This window comes from Ictidomys tridecemlineatus, chromosome 6 (assembly GCF_052094955.1).
Source record: "Ictidomys tridecemlineatus isolate mIctTri1 chromosome 6, mIctTri1.hap1, whole genome shotgun sequence".
In the NCBI taxonomy this organism is placed as follows: domain Eukaryota; kingdom Metazoa; phylum Chordata; class Mammalia; order Rodentia; family Sciuridae; genus Ictidomys; species Ictidomys tridecemlineatus.
In genome coordinates this window covers 46,690,304-46,709,558 of record NC_135482.1, presented here as the reverse complement: position 1 = coordinate 46,709,558, position 19,255 = coordinate 46,690,304, and the positions used below count along the sequence as shown (strand labels likewise).

At 33.3% G+C, this 19,255-nt stretch overlaps 1 protein-coding gene across 9 annotated transcripts in view; it reads right to left on the bottom strand.

Moving 5' to 3' along the window:
• Positions 1-850: 850 nt before the first annotated feature.
• Positions 851-19,255, bottom strand: part of Saxo6 (stabilizer of axonemal microtubules 6) — a 35,372-nt gene continuing 16,967 nt past the window's right edge. For 6 of the 9 annotated variants that reach the window (XM_013360123.4, XM_040280341.2, XM_040280342.2 and 3 more), the window contains 8 exons: positions 18,194-18,223; positions 17,694-17,869; positions 16,302-16,607; positions 15,349-15,458; positions 15,148-15,257; positions 7,368-7,620; positions 4,423-4,482; positions 851-3,192 (listed from right to left, as the gene is read on the bottom strand). In XM_013360123.4, coding sequence (XP_013215577.1) covers positions 3,080-3,192; positions 4,423-4,482; positions 7,368-7,620; positions 15,148-15,257; positions 15,349-15,458; positions 16,302-16,607; positions 17,694-17,869; positions 18,194-18,223 — 1,158 coding nt within the window. In that variant the 3' untranslated portion in view covers positions 851-3,079. The remainder of the gene's footprint in view (positions 3,193-4,422; positions 4,483-7,367; positions 7,621-15,147; positions 15,258-15,348; positions 15,459-16,301; positions 16,608-17,693; positions 17,870-18,193; positions 18,224-19,255) is intronic. The other 3 variants (XM_021728693.3, XM_040280340.2, XM_040280344.2) reach the window with 3 other exon arrangements.

Below are 19,255 nucleotides of genomic sequence, written 5' to 3'. Positions count from 1 at the left end.
AACTTCCAGGAGTCAGAATATTTTTGAATGCTATCAATATAAAACTGCAACAAAGAAACAATTTATCCTTGAGCTCCTTAGCTATCCAACCTCAGCACTGCTCTATGTAAGGATAAACTTATTTCATATGTTAATTCACTTTCACTGGTTGAATCCATTTGTGCAACAATTCAATGATCACATTCTCTGCTTTCCTGACTAGAAAAGATATTTATCTTCCACGATGGCAAAGTGGGAATTTAATTCTCAGATAAATCAACTGAGAGAAATGAATCACGGTGGGTCTTAAATTTTAGCATAAACACACCAGAAGAGGTGGTATGGGTGAATTTCAAGTAAGAACATTGGACCCATCATTTAGTCTGTTTTTCCATATATAAAATATTTATGCTTAATTCGTATTATAACTTTTCCTACCACATATTATCATGTTCTTTATCCTTAATTCTCAGCATCATCCTTCCAGAATTCTTAGCTTGGAATTCAGACTCCTATAGGAATCCATAGATGAGACAAAAAATTTACCTGCAAAATCTCTCATGTATTTATGTACATCTGTGCATTTTAATCTGGGTTCTCAATCAGGAAACTGAGAATATCAGCATCCGGGGTAAAGATGGGGGCGGGAAAACCCTCTCATTGTGATTTTGATGTTCACTCCTCAGTCTGACTTTTGAGATATTTAGACAAAAAGACCAAGCTATGAGTTCATAATATTGATGTGAGTATACTGTACCTGTATACATATACTCAAGTAGAAGTTATATTAAAAGAGAATAGAGATTGAATTTCCTAGGCATTTCCCAAAGATAAATGAAATCTTATGTCAACACAAAGGATTGCATACAAATAGGAATTAACAGCTTTATTCATTAGAATTCCAAATTGCAAACAATCTAAAAGTCCACCACTGGGAATAAACTAAAAGGGAACATGTACACCAAAACATGAATGACTTTCAAAAATACTGTTAAGTAAAAGACAGATATAAAAGATGATTTCATTGATATAAATTTTTTCCCAAACTAAAATTATCAACAGAAAACAGATTAGTGACTGCCTTGGGGACAAGGGATGGAACAAATTTGACTGCTAAGGAAAATGAGGATACTGTAAGGGTGATGGAACTATATCTTCACTGTGGTATTGGCTTCACAAATGTATACAGCTGTGCACACTTATTGAGCTATAATTTTTCTTAATTTCAGTTTGTAATATATCAACACTTGCCTTAATAACTGATAAAAGTTGAATTAGTGATCTCAGCTCCTAAATACTAGCACAACTCATGGGACAGGTCTCATTTAATTTAGACTATTTACCCACCAACTCAAATTCCTATCATTCATATTGCTCTTCTAGTATAAGAGATGAACAGTAATGATCCCTCAACACTATTCTCTCCCCTGGTCCTCTGGGTAGTTTTAAGACAGAGGTGGCCAGTAGGTTGCTGCAGAACTAAATCATCACACAGAGTAGGGCCACAACATTGGCTCCAGAAGTCTCCTATTCTAATTGACATCTGGTAGATCAAGTTCATGTGGCATGATTCACAGTAATGGGTAAACTCAGATATTACAGTCTGTACTTTTTGTAACATAAGACTATAAATTATGCAGTTCACGGAAAGCTGGCTATAATCTCTTTCTTTACTATGTATTAGTGGTCAGCCATTAAAAACTGTCCCAAATAACCAAACCAACCAACATTTAAGGAGGAAGAAAATAATTGATGCCTTTAAGCTTCTAGAGGAACAGTAAATTCCAAACTTATATTACAACTATTATGCCTCAGAAAACATTTGTATAAAGCTAATTTTTGTTCTCAAAGCCAGCTATTCCCCAAGTCCAAGCTTTAATTCCATGTTTAATGCCTCGATAAACTTATTTATAAACAAATTATTTTAAAAGGTTAGTGTAATGATGGCAATCAGTATATCTACAATTCTTTACAACTTCACAATATAAGACTAAGTTACTGTGAACCAGTGATTGTAAAAGCACTTTTGACCGAATTAAGCACTTTATAACAGACTGTTTTCTATCCAATGGACATTAATATTCTGTATATTTCGTCTTTCATACTTTTTGCGTAATATTGTAAAGATTTTATAAAATCCACATTTTTAGAAACTTAAATTTATCATGATTTATAAGGTAAATAAGACAACTGAACATGTCCAGTAAGTGGAGTAATAGATTCAAAAAGCTTGTGTTAAATGTTTTAAAAATGAGTCTGCTTTGAAATTCTAAATTTTCCTACATTTGTGAAAATGTATCATAGACTCAGCTTCATTACATTTAGACAGCTGAGAAAGAAGTAAAACTTTTGATTAACCTGTGATGAGTAGAATATTTCTAAAAGACAGTTGTTCATTCCACGTATTAACTTTCTGAAGAAGCCAAACACACTTGATCAATTTTTATTTCAAAATGTCTACAAAGTTATAATTTTCCATTATACAAATAATTTTCAAAACCCAGACATTATTAAATGTAAGCCAAAGTTGTTTTACAAATAGAATACACACAAAGATCAAAAATATACATATTCTCTCAGCAAACTTTGTCATATAAATAAGAAAAATATATACAGCTGGTATTTTCAAAGTACAATTACCTTAAATAACACTGCAACCACATATAGAAACACTAAAACAAAAGTTAAAAGGACAACAAATTCATTTTACAACATCTACAATTATAAAGACACATAAAACCAATCTTAGGGAAATGTGTACTCCATACTGGAATCTTAATTTTCACTTTATTTCTTTAGCTTATTCTCTGGATGGGTGAAAGTCATAATTCACCAGCAATCCTTGACATCTAACACAAATGACAGAACATGTGAAGAACTATATAATCTAGGTCTTTGAATTTTGGGATTGATGTAAAAGAATTTTTAAGAGCTAAACTTGTATAAGCATGTGTTAAAATTTTCCAAGTAAAATGAATATTGACAAATCAACTCACTTAAACTGGAAATGTCAGAAGAAAATTCAGATACTCAAAAAAATCTAAACACAGTGAGCAATAAAGAAAAATTATGCCAGTGGTTCCCTAGATAAAAACAAGGTTTATGCTTTGCCCCAGAAATTCTCCTTCCTTTTCTGAGCTCGTGCCAGAGTTTGAAAAGCCCGAAGGCTAGACGCAGCAGAGCGAGCAGAAATCTCAGACAATCTGTCCTCATCTGTAATGAAAAAAAAAATCCCATGATTATGTTCTGTACAAAAATACCTCCTGAATAAATATGATATTTTATGTAACATTAACAGAAAATTAAAAACATCAAGCCTTATAATTATATCAATGTTGGTCTATCAGAAAAAAAATAGTAATCTATTAAATGTAAGATTTTAACATTTTCATGGTAATTTTCCAAGTTTATCTTACATAGATATCAATCTAATCTGAAATGAGCATTTTTTCCCTTTCCTGAAATCCTATAATGTCATTAATTAAACACAGCCAATGATTTCAGTATTACTTGGAAACAATTCATCATGACACTGTTTTGTCCTACTTTCAAAAGCACAGCTATCTAGTTGGGGCAAAAAAAAAATTTAACTTTTTTAAAAACAAAAGCCATATATTAACATCATTCTTATATCATATTTCTAAAATAATCTCACTAAGTACAGAAATAATGTTTGAATATTCTTCCTTATTGCTGAAATTCCTCATTTCTGAGTAAACAAATCTATAATGTTTATTTATAAGCACAGTTCTACTAAAAAGAAAAGATAATGTGATTCAAAGTTGCCAAATATTTTGCATTTTAAAACATAACTATTTGATTTCTAGCTCATAAATACTAAAAAAAAAGTCCCAAACTTACTAAAGGAAGAAAAAACTTTAACATATGTAATCTAAAATATAATGTATTAAGTTCAAATTTATTTCCCAATTCAAAATTTACAAATTCAGTTATTCCATACTTCTTTGGATGAATCAATACAATGATTTCAATTGTTCACCTAAGGATTCAAAATTCTTCCTGCCAATGAATCTGTCAGAATGGAAACTGCACAGGAGAAAAAAGCCCATTTTCCCTAGTGATATAAATATTTTTCAAGAACTGAAAATTGACAATATGCAGGCATTTGAAAAAACATGGATGTAATAGTAGGCCAAATTCCAAAGCCCAGAGCTAGACAGGGTAGAAGAACAGAAAGAGCACCTGCTGTGTGTAAGGTGCAACCTCTTATCACCTGTTTGCCATAAAGAATACTCTTCACCACTAGACCCCTGTTACTTATTTGTAAAAAGGGGATAATTTCATCCTCATCACTGTTTCAAGAATCTAATGAAAGAAACATCTGTGGAAATACTTTGTAGGCAATAAAGTGCTAATCGAATATATAAACTATCATATAAAAGAACCTGTATTTTTATCTTATATGTTATGAGACTGAAATACCTTCATCATGAAAGCCTTCATGTTGAGGTAACTGGAAATCATTCATCCTTGCTTTCCCCGCTAAAAAAAAAAAAAAGAAAGAAAGAAAGAAAAAGAAAAGCACAAGAATTTATCCTTCAAAATCACCAAACATCATGTCTGTCTCTTCCAAAATTCATATCAGGAGTGAATTGCCATTGAGATGCCATGAGGAGGTGGGACCTTCCAGAGCTGTTTAGGTCATGAAGGATGCACCTTCAAGAACAGACTGATGCCATTGGCACAGGAGTGGGGTGTTTGCTCCCTTTTCCTTTTCTCCTGCCTCCTCTTTGCCCTTTGCCACAGGATGATGCAGCAAGAAGGCCCTCACCAAATGACGGTTCCTCTAGCCTGCATTTCCCAGCCTCCAGAACCATGAGTCAATAAATTTCTGTTCATGATAAATTACTCATTTATCAGGTTTTCTAACACAGCAGCACAAAACAAACTAAGACATTACAGTAAACCCTTAAAGAAAGTAGATGACCAGAAATTTTATTAAGTTTTATATTTCAGTAGAAATTACTATCAAAGAGCCCTCATTAATTTATAATGTACACTGCAAGTACAAAAACAAACTATGAATAACTTCCTAGAATTCTTTTCAGTAATACTCATCTAACATTAAATAAACATAGTAGGCTCCTGTTTAGAGATGGCTGGATATACACATTTATAAAAATGACATAAACCCAGAGGACAAAGACATGTAAGACAAGAAAACAGCAACAAAATTTTGGAAAGTGGAAGGCAAATCAAAGGTGAGTGAGGTGTGTAGTTCAAGCAAGTTGAATTCTTAAGCCAGTAGAGGAGTGAAACAAGAAGCAACCATTTTCTGCCCCTCATGGCGTGGGGTTTGGGAGTACTGAGTCTCACAGCAAGCTGTAGTGAAGGCCAGATGAACCAGGAAACAGGTTAAAAGTCTTTTGCAAAACAGCTGGACCCTCAGGTTCTTCTTAAAACTTACATAGTGACATAAATATTTCTCTCCTAAAAGAATAAATGGAGATTTTGTCTCCAAAGGCTCATCAGATACCCTGAGACCAAGGGTGCCATAGTCAAAACAGGATTTTATACACATATAACCACATAAATATTTATATTTTAAAAACTGTCTCTTCAAATAGATACAACACTCCTTTCTATGAAGTAAGAATGTGATGCCATATAAAATGAGTTTACAGCATTAAAAAAAAGTTCTTAGAAATTAAAAATATTATAGCGATTTTTTAAAAAAACACAGGGAGGTAAATGATAAAAACCAAGTTAAAACAAAAGACAGAAAATAGGAGAAAGAAGAGAGAAAAGAAAAGAAAAAATCATATCCAATTTCTGAATAACAGGTGCCAGAAAGAGAAAATGAAGGGAAGGAAATTACTATCTAAGAAAATTTCCCCATATTAAGAATTTTCTAGATTGTACCTACAAAGTACCAGTAAAATGAATAAAGAGGCCCCTCCAACACACAGCATTGTGGACTAACAGGGCATTTGGGTGTAAAGAGAAGATTCCAAACGCTACCAGAAAAGAAAATGACACATGCAAAAGACGAAGAATGAAAACAACATGAGACTTCTCAAGAGTGACAGTGGAGGCCAGAAAACAGCAGAGCAATGCCTAACAATGCTAAAGAAAAACAATTTCTGGTCTTAAATTCTACATCTAGGCCATCAAGCCTGGAGGAAAGGGGCTACTAGTATCTGGAGGTTACCCACATATGTATGAGTAAGAACTTAAGACACAACTCACACTTACATATAAAAGTAAAAACTGAACCCAAGTGCATCATAACCCAGTGTCCTAAAGAGAGTTTTCCTATTTAAAAAAACAGGAAGATGGAAGGAGACCCTCATTGTTATACAAAATTACATAAAGATGGTGTGAGGGAAAGAAAAAAAAGAGAGAGAGAGAGAAATGTGTCACAGTAGATTGGGTAGAGAGAGGTGATGGGAGGGGAAGGGAGGGGAGGGGAGGGGGGATAGGTAGGGCAGCAGAATACAACAGACACTAGTATGGCTGTATGTATAAACGTGGCTGTATAACCAATGTGATCCTGCAATCTGTAAACGTGGAAAAATAAGAATTCATACCCCATTTGAATCAAATATATGATATGTCAAGATCATTGTATTGTATAAAAAAAAGAAGACATGACATAGAAGCTGAGAAATTCAAGAAGGAATACAGAACATTTAAATGAAAGATACCTGGGTAAATATAATTTTAACATGTAACAAGAAATGATGAAGAAATCTATAAAATAATAAGACAAAATGGCTCCAATAATATGTGTACCATCCCATATGAAACAAAACTTCTGTGATCAGGTTAGAGTGTGACATTGTTCATCCTCATCAATAATTACATAATAGAAATTAAAATCAAAATTAAAGACCACTAAATACTCACAGGAATACTAAAATTAAAGGTTGATAATAGCCTACTGTTGGTGAGGTTGGTATACAAGAACTTTCATTCACAGATGGTGGAAGTAAAATTATCAGAATCACCGTGGAAAACAATATAACATTATCATAACTAAAGACTGCTTCATTACCCAGCAATTCCATTCCTTATGTTTACCCAACAGAAACGTGAGCACAAGTACAAAAAGACATGCTCAAGAAGATTGGGGGGAGCATTATTTGTAGTACCCCAAACTGAAATAACTTCAATGCTCATTGAAAGTGGAATAATAAATGAACCATGCTATAGTCACAGAGTGACCAAAAACAAATAAACAAAAAAACTAAATATCATGATATATGATATCATGTTAGCTAAATATCATGATATATGATATATATATATATATATATATATATATATATATCATACATAAATATATGTAGTACACACTTATAGCATTTTACCTCTCCGTGCCACTTTCATTTTAAAAGGCAAAAAAATTAAACCAAAATAATTACCATTATGCTGAAATTCTGGATCTCTCAGGGAGCCCTGAATTCGACGAGCAGGATGCCAGTAGGAGGGAACACCCATTGGAGAAGGCAACTGTCTGGGAGTGTTTGTGGGATATTCTGGAGTTTTGGAAACCGGAAGAGCTGTCTCAGCAAATTTAGGGAGATTAGTTTCAGAATCTTCCCGCAAAGGCAGAGGATCAATTGTTTTTATACCAGCAGCAGGAGAAGTCAGTAGGGATAGAGCACGACTTCCTTTCTAAACACCAAAAAAAGAAAAGATACATACACATATATTCATATACAGATAAAGAAACCAGGAACTCAAAGTTAAACTGAATGACCATTAAAACTCATAGGAAAAAACATGGGACATTCTATGTCATCTCCATGGAAAGAAAATTTTATAAGCATAATATCCAATATATCAATGATTTGGCTATATAAAAACAAAAAATATATACATTAAAAATCAAAAGAAAAAATGGCAAATTTGAGGAAAATATATAACTTGTATGATTGAAAATGAGTTATTACTGCTCTATAATATTTAAAGTACTATGAAAAAGATAAGCCTAAATAAAAAGTACAAAAAGAACATGAATAAGCAATTCATATACACAAATACAGCAAACATATTCTACTTTGTTAATGTTCAAAACACTATAGAATGAATGCATTGAGATAATTTTTTTATTTCTCAAAACCCATAAACCTGGCATTTTCTTGTTTTATGATATGAAAAATTCAAATACCATGCTAATTTTTACTCAATATGCTGAATTTAATGAGAATGATCTAAACTTTTTGTCTTAAAGGTAATGGTTGCTATAAGTAACTTACCTTGTTATTTCCATTTTCCTTATATGTGTTTTAAACCTAAAATTAGGTTTTGAAATTTATCAATTTCTTCCCAAGTTAGTCTATTAACATAATGAATTTAATCAAAAGATTTTTATGATGTCGAAAAATCTTTTCATTTATGGAATAAGCCCTACCTACTTAAGATATTGTATTGTTTTTAACAAGTTCTTAGATTCAGTTGGTATTTTATTTAAAATTTCTGTCTTCTCCAATACCTACATCACAGCAAAAATAAAATAAGATAAATTTTCTGGTGAGATACCAATTATTTGCTTACCAAACAGTAAAAATTCATTAAAAAAAAAAAAGCAATAATACCCAGAGCAGGCAATGATATGGGAAAATTGGCATTCTCTGTAGACAGACTGTGAGCACAATCTTTCTGGGATGTTTTTGTAAAAGACAGCAAAAGCCTTAAAATCTTGTGTCCTTTCATCATGCAGTAATACTTGGGGAGTAAATATTTACAAAAACAAAGAGAACAATATGAACAAAAAGGTAGCCAAAGGATGGATTTCTTTCTTTTTTTTTTTTTTAATTTTTTTTAGTTGTCAATGGACCTTTACTTATATGCAATTCTGAGAATCAAACCCAGTGCCTCACACATGGCAGGCAAGCACTCTTCCACTGAGCTAGGACCCCAGCCCAGGATGGACTTCTTTATAGCATTTTTTCAAAATAGAAAAATTAAGAAATAGAAATCTAAATAAAAATTAATTTTCAGCAAAATCTAGTTTAAAAATTATAGTAAACTATAGATTGTATACTATATTGCCATTAAAAATAAGATACTTTGAATGGTATGAAAATATGTTCACAATACAGGGCTAAGTAAGAAAAACTAGATTAACATATACACATATAGCTGTATACCTCAAAAATTTCATAGTGAATGTCTCCAGAGAACAAGGGTGAGACTATTTATTTTCTTTTATGATTTGGTCTAGTATTTTCTGTTCCACAATGATAATGTATCATTATCCTAAAATCCTGATGATTTTACTTTTTAAGAGAATATAAACTAACAAAATTAAATACAGTTCCAAACTTTCCTGATCATTCCTTAAATGTTGCCTTCATTATTAGTTTTGAATCTATAAATGCAACATTCAAAATACTGCTTTTTAACCTCAGGTATCATATGCTGCAATTGGAGACTCAAAGTGGAGATAGCACGAAGTCTCAACCAACAAACATATTTTAAATCAAGACCTAGGATAAAACCACAATCTCCCACTTGCTTATCTTTTTAACTATATCACTTAACATAACAAAAATAACTCTAAAGGGAAATTGTTCTTTTTTTTCATTTATTACATATATCAGCAAAGTTTAGATTATTTATCAAATCAGTTTTATATTATTAAAGAAAATCTGAAAATAATTTGAATGCTTAGGGTTCTTGGGTTTAATGTGAGTGATGACATGATCTGTTTTGAGTCTACAGCTCCTTACTGGTCTCAGTGCTTCCACTCTGCCCTGTATACAATAGTTCTCCAGTGAGTAGCCAGGGTGAGTTGATTTACCCTATAAATCAGGTCCTATTTGCTTTGCTGCTTCAGATCTCCAAGGGCTCCCCAGTGTTATTAGAGAAACATTCAAATTCTTTACTCCACTTCCCTTTCCAGCTTCATTTCCTACTCTCTCCTCTTCCCTGTTTGGGCTCCAGCCAAAGGGCCATTTCACTCTGTTTAAACATAAAATGTGTGCTTCACTCTTCTAGCTAAAAAGTAAGCAATATTATAAATTAACAAGGTCATAATTTTACTGCTTTGCTTTATTTCCTTTCTGCAAAAATGAACAAAAAATTAACATGATTTCTAAGTACAACTGCTTTAAGAAAACAAAAATCATGCTTTGTAGAGTACATCAGCAGCCTGAATTTTACCTCTTGGGAATTAAAATAACCTTAAAATGTGTACTTACTTTCCAATGAGCATATGACAAAACTGAAATTTTTATAGATGGTAAACTTTTTAATTTCTAAAAGTAACACAGAAGTACAAGGTCTAACCAATTCTATTCTCTTTATCTCAAAATATTGTAATAAATATCAATTATCCTCAACTCACAGTCAAAGTTATAGTTTTCAACGTTCTTTCCTCAAATAAAATTTGGTACTAAGACAAAAGGCAAAGGCAACTTAGGTTATTTTTCATATTGCTAGCATATCATATAATTAATGTTATGATTGTTCAGAATGTTTAAGAAATCTTTTGAGTTGGAATCTGCTAAAGTAGTGTCATTTATTTAATGATGTACTCTGACCCCTCTCCTCCAACTTTGTGATGGCAATTAAGTTTATGGGATAAAATTGCTTTTCAACAGCAAGTGATTTTGTTTTCATTGTAAAAAGTTTTGGATTTTGTCTCCTACATTTTTAATTGTACAGAAACACTAAAAATATCATTTTTTTTCTTTAAAAAAGAAAAAAAAAAACAACTTAGCCCCAGGTGAGGACACTTGCACTTGCTATTCTTCCTACTTGGAAAACAATCTCAGCATCAAGGCTTGGCACTGTTCCCCTCACATAGTTTCTTCCACTTCTTCAGTTTCATCCACTTCTATCCAGGCCTGTTCTCATTAGCCCAAGACATCCCAACAACATCCCCTACTTGGACTACCTCAATAGACTTTAAAAGAACTCCAGTCTACTCTTGCTTTCTAGGATAACCACCAAGAACTTGCAAAATATAATCAATCACAGTACTCCATTATTTAAAATATTTTGATGGCTTCCCATTGCTCTTGAGATAATAAGAGAAATTTTTAATGCTGCTATCTTTTCTAGCCTCATGATCTACCATGCTCCCCACCACACAACGCACTGGTCCTTATTTCTTAAAACCTGTGTTCTTTTTCTCTACAGATTTTGGTACATGCTATGCTCTTCCTCCCCACCCTTTGTACACAGTTAGGGCTTCCACTGCCTCTTTATCTCAGGTGAATTATGATTTCTTCTAAGAGGCATCCTTGATTGCAAAGATGCTTCCCGACTTCCATGATCAGGTCAATTCCTTCCAGAACAGCACTATATATTTCAGAGTTTGAAACCCAAATTAGTTTTAATTTCTAATTTTTTTTTTGGTATGATTGATTAGTTTGTCTCCCCACAAAACTATAGGTTCCACAAGGTCTTGTATCATATCTGTATCTGTCCTTATTTGCGTCACAGCCATGCTATCTAGTATGTGTATAAATGGAGAAGCAACTCCTGCTGAATAAAGAAAGTAACACACATCTGAGTTTTTAATATCATTTATAAAATCTGAAAATGCTACCTGAGGACCAAACCAATATCATGAGAACTCTATAAAATTTTGTGAGACAGTTATGTTTAAGGATTAAAATCACGAGCTCTGAGGATAGACCAACCAAAATCCAATTCTATTCTTTCACATGATAACCATGTGACCTCAGTTTCATTGTCTAATTGAGCATAAAAACACCTCCCCCCAAGTTTATACATGTAAGGTGAAAGTCACCCTAATTGTTGCTACCATATAATTTCTACACAATTTAAGGTATGTGATTAAAAGTTAATGGTGAAAAAGTTCCTGAATATTATGACTTAGTCTAATTCCTACAGAAAAAAGAGATATAAGGTGCTATTAATCAAATGTAATTAAGTAATGGGAATAATTCATTAGAAACTAAAAGACTATGGGTTTAATTCCATAGGTAACAATAGTTTTTATAAGAAAATAAAGAAAAAAACTGATTTGGCATATCAAGTTTAATGACTCAAGTTTAACAACTCTACCAACAGCAACCAAGGAATAGAAAATAAGAAATATCCACATCTAGTTCCTAGTCCAGCCCTGATGCTAGTTGTGACAGAAAATTCTGGTGGCAGAGATTTCTAATCAAGTTATGAATAAAAAATATGCTTGTTTCAGAAAAGTTTGTAATTCAAATGTTATAATTGTATAGTGTACCCCCTGAGGTAGAGATTGGCATTAAAATGTCAAAGGACATTATTAGTCTATTTATATTATTCAAAAACTTAATTCCACAATAAGTGAAAATAATACATTCAAATCCACTGCAAACAACAAATTATGTCCACCCACTGTGGCTAAGTCTTGTGTGCCCAGCTGCCTAAAGCTTACACCTTCCAGGTGGCAGCCTGGACTCCTGAGGAGGGGGCAGAACAGTCCATGGGGGCAAGTGATCGTCAGCATTTTATTCTGATCAATCCTCTGACTATCCTCCTATTATCACATTTCATTTAAGAAACCAATACATGCATAAGCAACAAGAAATAGTTCAGATATTCTATCACCCAAATGATATTCATTCACCATGTATATAATAAGTAGCGGCTCTGAGCTGGCCTCTGTTCTGAGCAGTGGGGTTAAGAGGACCTCTGATACACTCCCCCACCTCTCCCTGAAACCCCTAAAAAGTCCTACTGTGTACTCTGGAACTCATGAAAAGCCATTAACAAAGTCACACACAGGTTTTCAATCCTTTCTCTGAATGTTTTCTATTCTACTTTAACCACTTACACCCATGAATATATGTGAAACCTTGTCATTACTAGTAACTGCAACCTCTTCATAATCTTAACTCCTAACCAACACACCTCTCCTAACTTTAAAACTAATCTCCACAAGTACCCTAATTCTAACAAGTGTTTAAGGCTATGAAGACCTTCCTCCCATTGATCCTGCAATGTTTGCATTGTCTCCTAACCTTCTGCTGTCCTGCCTAATGACTTCCACAGTCAATTATCATAAATCACTTCCCTACACACATTATAATTCCCTTAGCCTGTTTCTCACTTTTTTCCCTTAACAAAACATGTTTACAAGTAGTAGTTAAATCCAACTCTACCTATCCTTCATCTCTGCAACCAAAAATATGCCTGGAGAAAAACACACAACCTGTCCCATTTGTTTTGTATCAAATTTGTGACCACTAATCTACAACAGACCTTACCACTGCCTTCCAAGTTCCACATTTCCCATTGCTTTCCTATTCTCTGATAAGTCTATTTTATGACTCCTTCCTTTTCTTCAAATCTCCAACATTTTCTTCCCCAGCCTCATTTGCAGCAAGGATATTCCTTTATACATCTCCAAGAAACAATCAGAAGACTCTCTCCAAAAGCTCCTTCACATCTTCCTATGGTCGTTAGCACTGCACAAGAATTCTGCTTCCCTTCTTCTAACAATGAAGGAATGTCAGACTGCCCAAGACCAACCCTTCAAGTCCCCACCAGATCCCAAGCCTTTTCTCCTACTCAACATCTTTGAACAACTGTCCCCATACTCCTGCTTTGCTAATCTTCTCTGTCTTCAGAATTCTAGTCATCAACATACAAACATGCTGCTACCTTTCCAATCTCCACCTCACTTCTTAAATCTACATTCTATTACCCTGCTTCCTTTTTGGAAAAAACCTCTTGAAAGGACTGTCTGTGATAGCTATCTCCAATCCCTCTCCTCATCTTTCTCTTCAACCAATTTACATTTAAGCTTTTCTCCCTCCTCTGCCCAAATCTGCCCTTTATCAAGGTCATTAATGACCTCCAAGTTGCAAAAGCCAATAATCAATTTTTACGCTTTATTGACTTACTAGTGGCACTGACACTGCCTCCTTGATACCTTCAGGATACCAGCTCCTCTCTGTCATCACCTCACTGGCTGTTCCTCTGCTGGTTATTTCTTAACCTCCCAATATCGCCTGCTTTTTTCTGTCTATGACCACTCCCTTGATGATCTCGTCTCGGATTTTAAATACCTATACCACCTATATGATAAAGAGCCTCAAATCTCTATCTGCAGTCCAACTTGCATATACATGCCTACTTGTGTAACTAATAAACTCTCAAATTTGACATGTTCCAGCATGTTCCAACTCTTAAGCTTTCCTGACAAATCTTTTCCTCATAGTCTTCCCTACCTCAATTAATTGGCAATTCCATCCTATTTCTAGACCAGAAATCCTGGCTCTTCCTTGATTCTTCTCTTTCTCCCACTGCACATGTGATCTGTCAGCAATTCTTGTCAGCTGTACCTTCAATCCATATCCAGAATTGAACGTCATCATATGACCTTTATTGCTACACCGTGATCCAAACAGCCATCACCTCTTGCCTGGACATGGTAATTAAGTACTAATAGGTTTCACACATCTGCTCTTGCACCCCTACTACATATTTTCCACACAGTGGCTAGAGTGACTTTGGAAAAATTAAGGTAAATCATATCACTCTTAAACCTTTCAATAGTTTCTCATCTCACTGAGAATAAAACTCAAAGTCTTTTCTATGAGCTATAAGGTCCTACACATTTTAGCATGCCATTGTGTCTCTGAACTACTCTGTTCAGTCACATGACCTCCTGGCTGGCCTTAGGAATCGGGCATCTTTTTACCTCTAGACTTTGCACTTGTTGTTCTCATTGCCTAGAATTCCTCTCTAGATATTTACAAGCCAATCCCTGATCTTCTTCACATTTTTCTCCAATGTCACCTTCTCAGGGAAGACCTCCCTGGCCACTTCCCATTCACTTCCCCTGCTTTATTTTTCTCCTTAGCCTTTATCACTACTTTTGTATTTTACCTAGCTATCTTGTTTATTGTCTCTCTCTTTTACTAGCACATAAATTCAATGAGGGCAGGATATTTGCTGTTTTTCACTGATATATCTCCAATACTAAAACAGTGCCTAGAACATAATGGGAATATAACTGCCACACAGTTGGTGCTCAATAAATAGTTTTGTTTTTCTTATCTTTCTTCCTGTTGAGTCACTACTAAGATTTGAAAGCATATTAGCAGCAATGCAGCAACCAAAAAAAAAAAAAAGAAAACAACACTCAATGCCTATCATTCACTTATTATATGTGACAAAAATAATCTGCTACAAGATACAAGAGATGTTCTTAAATATAAATTAAATATAAATATTTACCTTAGTAAAATCATTCTTCAAAGTTTCTAAACAATCCTGAGAGGACATTTTTCTCCTCTGCTCTGGAACTAGAGACTTCACTTTAGATGGGGACACTAAAACAGCTCCACCTGGAAAAATGCAGAAGACAGGTTTCAATTAAACTATCTTATCATTTAGAAAATGTAGGGAAATGAGAACTGCATAGTGTTTGCCTATTACCAACAGCTGGAGTAGTAAGATCATGATGAGTCCTTTGGATTCCACCAAGTTCTCTCAGCTTTGGAGTAGGAAGCCTACCTCCATTTCCTGAGCATACAGAAGAACCCGACCTATAAATTGGAACAATCTATTAGGAAGCATTTTCTCTGGAAAATATGATTTTTAAAAATACTATACCAGCATTGTACAACAATAAAATACAAAACATAAGAGAAGGCCATTTTGTTTCTGAAAAAATAACAAGTCCATATGCAGTTAAAAGGACTGAATACTAGAAAAGGGTGGGGGAATCAGTGCAAGTCAGCAACAACACAGCTGAGAACTCTTCAATTAAATCAGGCTCCAGGCCCCACACTAGCTGCAACACCCACAAAGGAACAAGGGCTTTGGACTAAAGACAAAAAGCACCACTACCAATGGTGCAGAACCAATCCCCTAAACAATTTTCATGTAAAACAACAGGAATTAGCACATTTCAGAAATCACTTTTTTAAAAATTCTATAGAACATTATCCTTTCTTTCTTTTTTGGTAGTATCATCGGATATTAGTTAACATGCACTTTTTACCTAAAATAAAAAAGTCGTTCTTCCAGGCACATTTGCTAATATTACAAATCATAACTCCCGGACACAAATAAAAATAATCCTACTTTTTCCACAAGGAGTCGAGAGTTTTAAGTGTTCAATCACCAATTTTAGTGGTGACTAAAATATCTGAGTGAATCAAATTATAAACAATATAGCAGTGAATACTTAGTGACATTAAAGTAAAATCTGCTTTTTATTAGTCACAAATTTAAAATATATTTTAAATTTATAGTATATTTTATAGTATATTTATATTTATTTTATAGTATAAAGTATATTTTTATATTTATTATACTTAGTAACAAATCAAATACATATTAGTCATGTATAATATTATATACATTGATAAATTTAAAACTCTCACCCTTCTTTTATCTTGTCTGCCTTAGATGCCTCGTGCACTTCCATCTTCTCTGGCTCTCCCATATATACCTGTTTGTCTCTTCCCCTTTCCTCTTCCTGTTCTTTCTTCCCGCTGGGCTGTTTCTCTATGTCTTCACTAGTATCCTCTGCGTCCCAAGCCAGCCGCCTTCTAACAGGCATGGTGGGGGCATCTGACATGCCTATTTCCTCCGTGGTATTTTTCTGGGGCTGTTCTTCCAAGATGTCTCTTTTTTCTTCTGGTTTTGTACCAGGACACTTCTGCAAAGTCTTATGACTTGTAGGAACTCTGCATAACAAAATAAGCTTTGTTTTAAATTTGAGTAGCTTGAGCTTTCTAGTTAATACTAATTATATTGAGCTCATCATTTCCTTCCACTGTTTACAGCTATATGTTTTCCACAAATATTGCCTTGTCTAGGTATTCAACAAAAATTTCTAATTAAAAGTTCATTTCATAGAATATAAATGAAAGTTACCATATCTCAAATTGACTTGCTCAGTTAATAAATTGATGTTATGCACAAATTCAAGTATACTTGGGACCAAATACACCAATCCAAATTTTATATTTTAAATTTATCTTTTCAATACATTATTAAAGACTAGATTTTGTGATACATTTTAAGTCAAATGTAGTACAATTCAAATTTATAGATTAATTTGGTGTACATGATTATATTGATATACTGTAATAACTAAAAACTATTTTATTTGCTATAAATCAAAATGTAGTTTCTCTGGAAAATAATTAAATCATGTTCATTTTGAAACCTAAAACAGAGAATTATTCCATGATATCAAGGGCCAATCTCCATAGTAGCCACAAAATCCATTAAAGAATGATAATGGGAGTTCATAACCCAATTGAGTCAAATGTATGAAAAATGATATATCATGAGCTTTGTAATGTTTTGAACAACCAATAAAAAAATATTAAAAAAAAGAATGATAATGAACATGTACTAATAGATTATATTGTCTGAGTTTTTATTGTTGTTGACTCTTTTTTATAATTTCTAAAGTCCTTTTACATCTGACATATAATCATTCTAATTCTGCTATAAATTATGACAAAGAATATTATATAATCTAGCCTTCCAGAATTACATTATGTATTATTTATATGCAAATACTTAAATCAAGTATGTGTGTGTATATATATGTGTATATATGTGTGTATGTGTGTGTATAGATATGTATGTGTACAGATCTCTGTTTTTACACAGAAAGTGAATTTAAAATAATGAAATAAGTGAGACATTTTTTCATTTGACCAAAAGATAAATTTTGAATAGGCATGTCATCTTCCTATATCACTCCATGATTCATTTAAGCTACAACATACTTTTCAACAACCACAAAGAAATCTCACCCTGCAAGATCTAAGGCTTTGATGTTGCTACTAATGGTTCCCTCCGAGCTTGTGGTTGAGGAGACATCCCAACAGCAGTTTTTATCAGACAGAATCTGATTCAAGTGGTCCCGAGAAAAATGTGTTCCCTGAATTCGTTTCCTATAAAACTCAGCCTTCTCTCGGAGTTCTTTAACCTATGCAGGAGATTCAGACAACATCCATTATGGTAAATGCTGCTTTATAAATATCACAAAGTAGCAAACACTGCACAAATACAGTCAGGGACGAAGGAGAAAAGAAGGTGAAAATAGCCACATACAGTCATCAGACTATGCACACTTAAGCAAAAATTAAAATAATCAAGCTAAAGCATGATGCAGGTATTTTATTTCAGACCAGCAGGCAAGGAGAAATTTTTAGGAGCTAAGAAAAATATTGACAACTACTTTTTATTCCAACTTAAATTAGACAAGGATTTGATGCATTATTACAGTTTTAAAAACTCAAAAGCAACCAACCTCTGCATACCACATGGCATTTAGAGAACCCTAGGGGAGGAATACAGAAACATACTTAATGATAGGTTAGTGCCATAACTGAATATTAATGAAATAATGAATAATAATGAAATACTATACTCATTATTACTCCTTATAAATATATACCAAACTTATTAATATTTTTAATAATAATTAATTCAGTAGTTATGATATCTTACTTAGTATTATCTTGAAAACCAGTCACATTCTCGCATGGCTAGGATACCATTGGTGGCAAGTAATCTGATCCCTATTCCCATCTCCCCCCCTCTAGAAAAGTACTTAAATGCCAGAAACTCCCATCCTGGCTTTATTTACATCTTTATATGCTACTAATATAGAAGACCTCACTGAAAGAGTTATGAGTTTCCCTCTCCAAATCCCTCAATTCCCTTAAAATCAGCAATCTCAACTTTTTTAAAAAGGTACTAAGTATACAATTAAAAAGAAATTCCACCACATGATGTACCACCATGAGAATGGGAATGGGATTAATTTGAATAAGTTATATTCCATGTATGCATAATATGTCAAAATATATTCTACTGCCATATATACCAAAAAGAATTTAAAAAAAAAGAAATTCCAACAAAATAATAATTATAATATATTCAACAAGATGACAAGATATAAAAAGAATGTTAATGTAATTTGAATTCCCTAATATGCAAATAACATTTTCATATGAAAAGAAGCCTTAACCCATTGGAAATCCTTTTATTTTATACATTATACTGCCACCTGCTGGCTTCACTAAATACATTTGCACAATTTAAAAAATTAAATACATCAAAGCTTTACCCTTAAAATTTTACTTAAAATCTTTATTTATTCTTGAAAAAACTATAACATTTTTTAATCATAAAAGTAGACCATTAGCATTAAAATACTGACGGGATATTGTGATAGAAATGTTTTCGTTTCACTTAGAGGCAAAAAAAGAAAAAAAAAAAAAGAATGAAACTTGGCAATGCAAAAGCCACTGAAAAAACATATCCTCAGTTTCTTAACAAGACACTCTTTTGAAAGCAAAGAGATTGA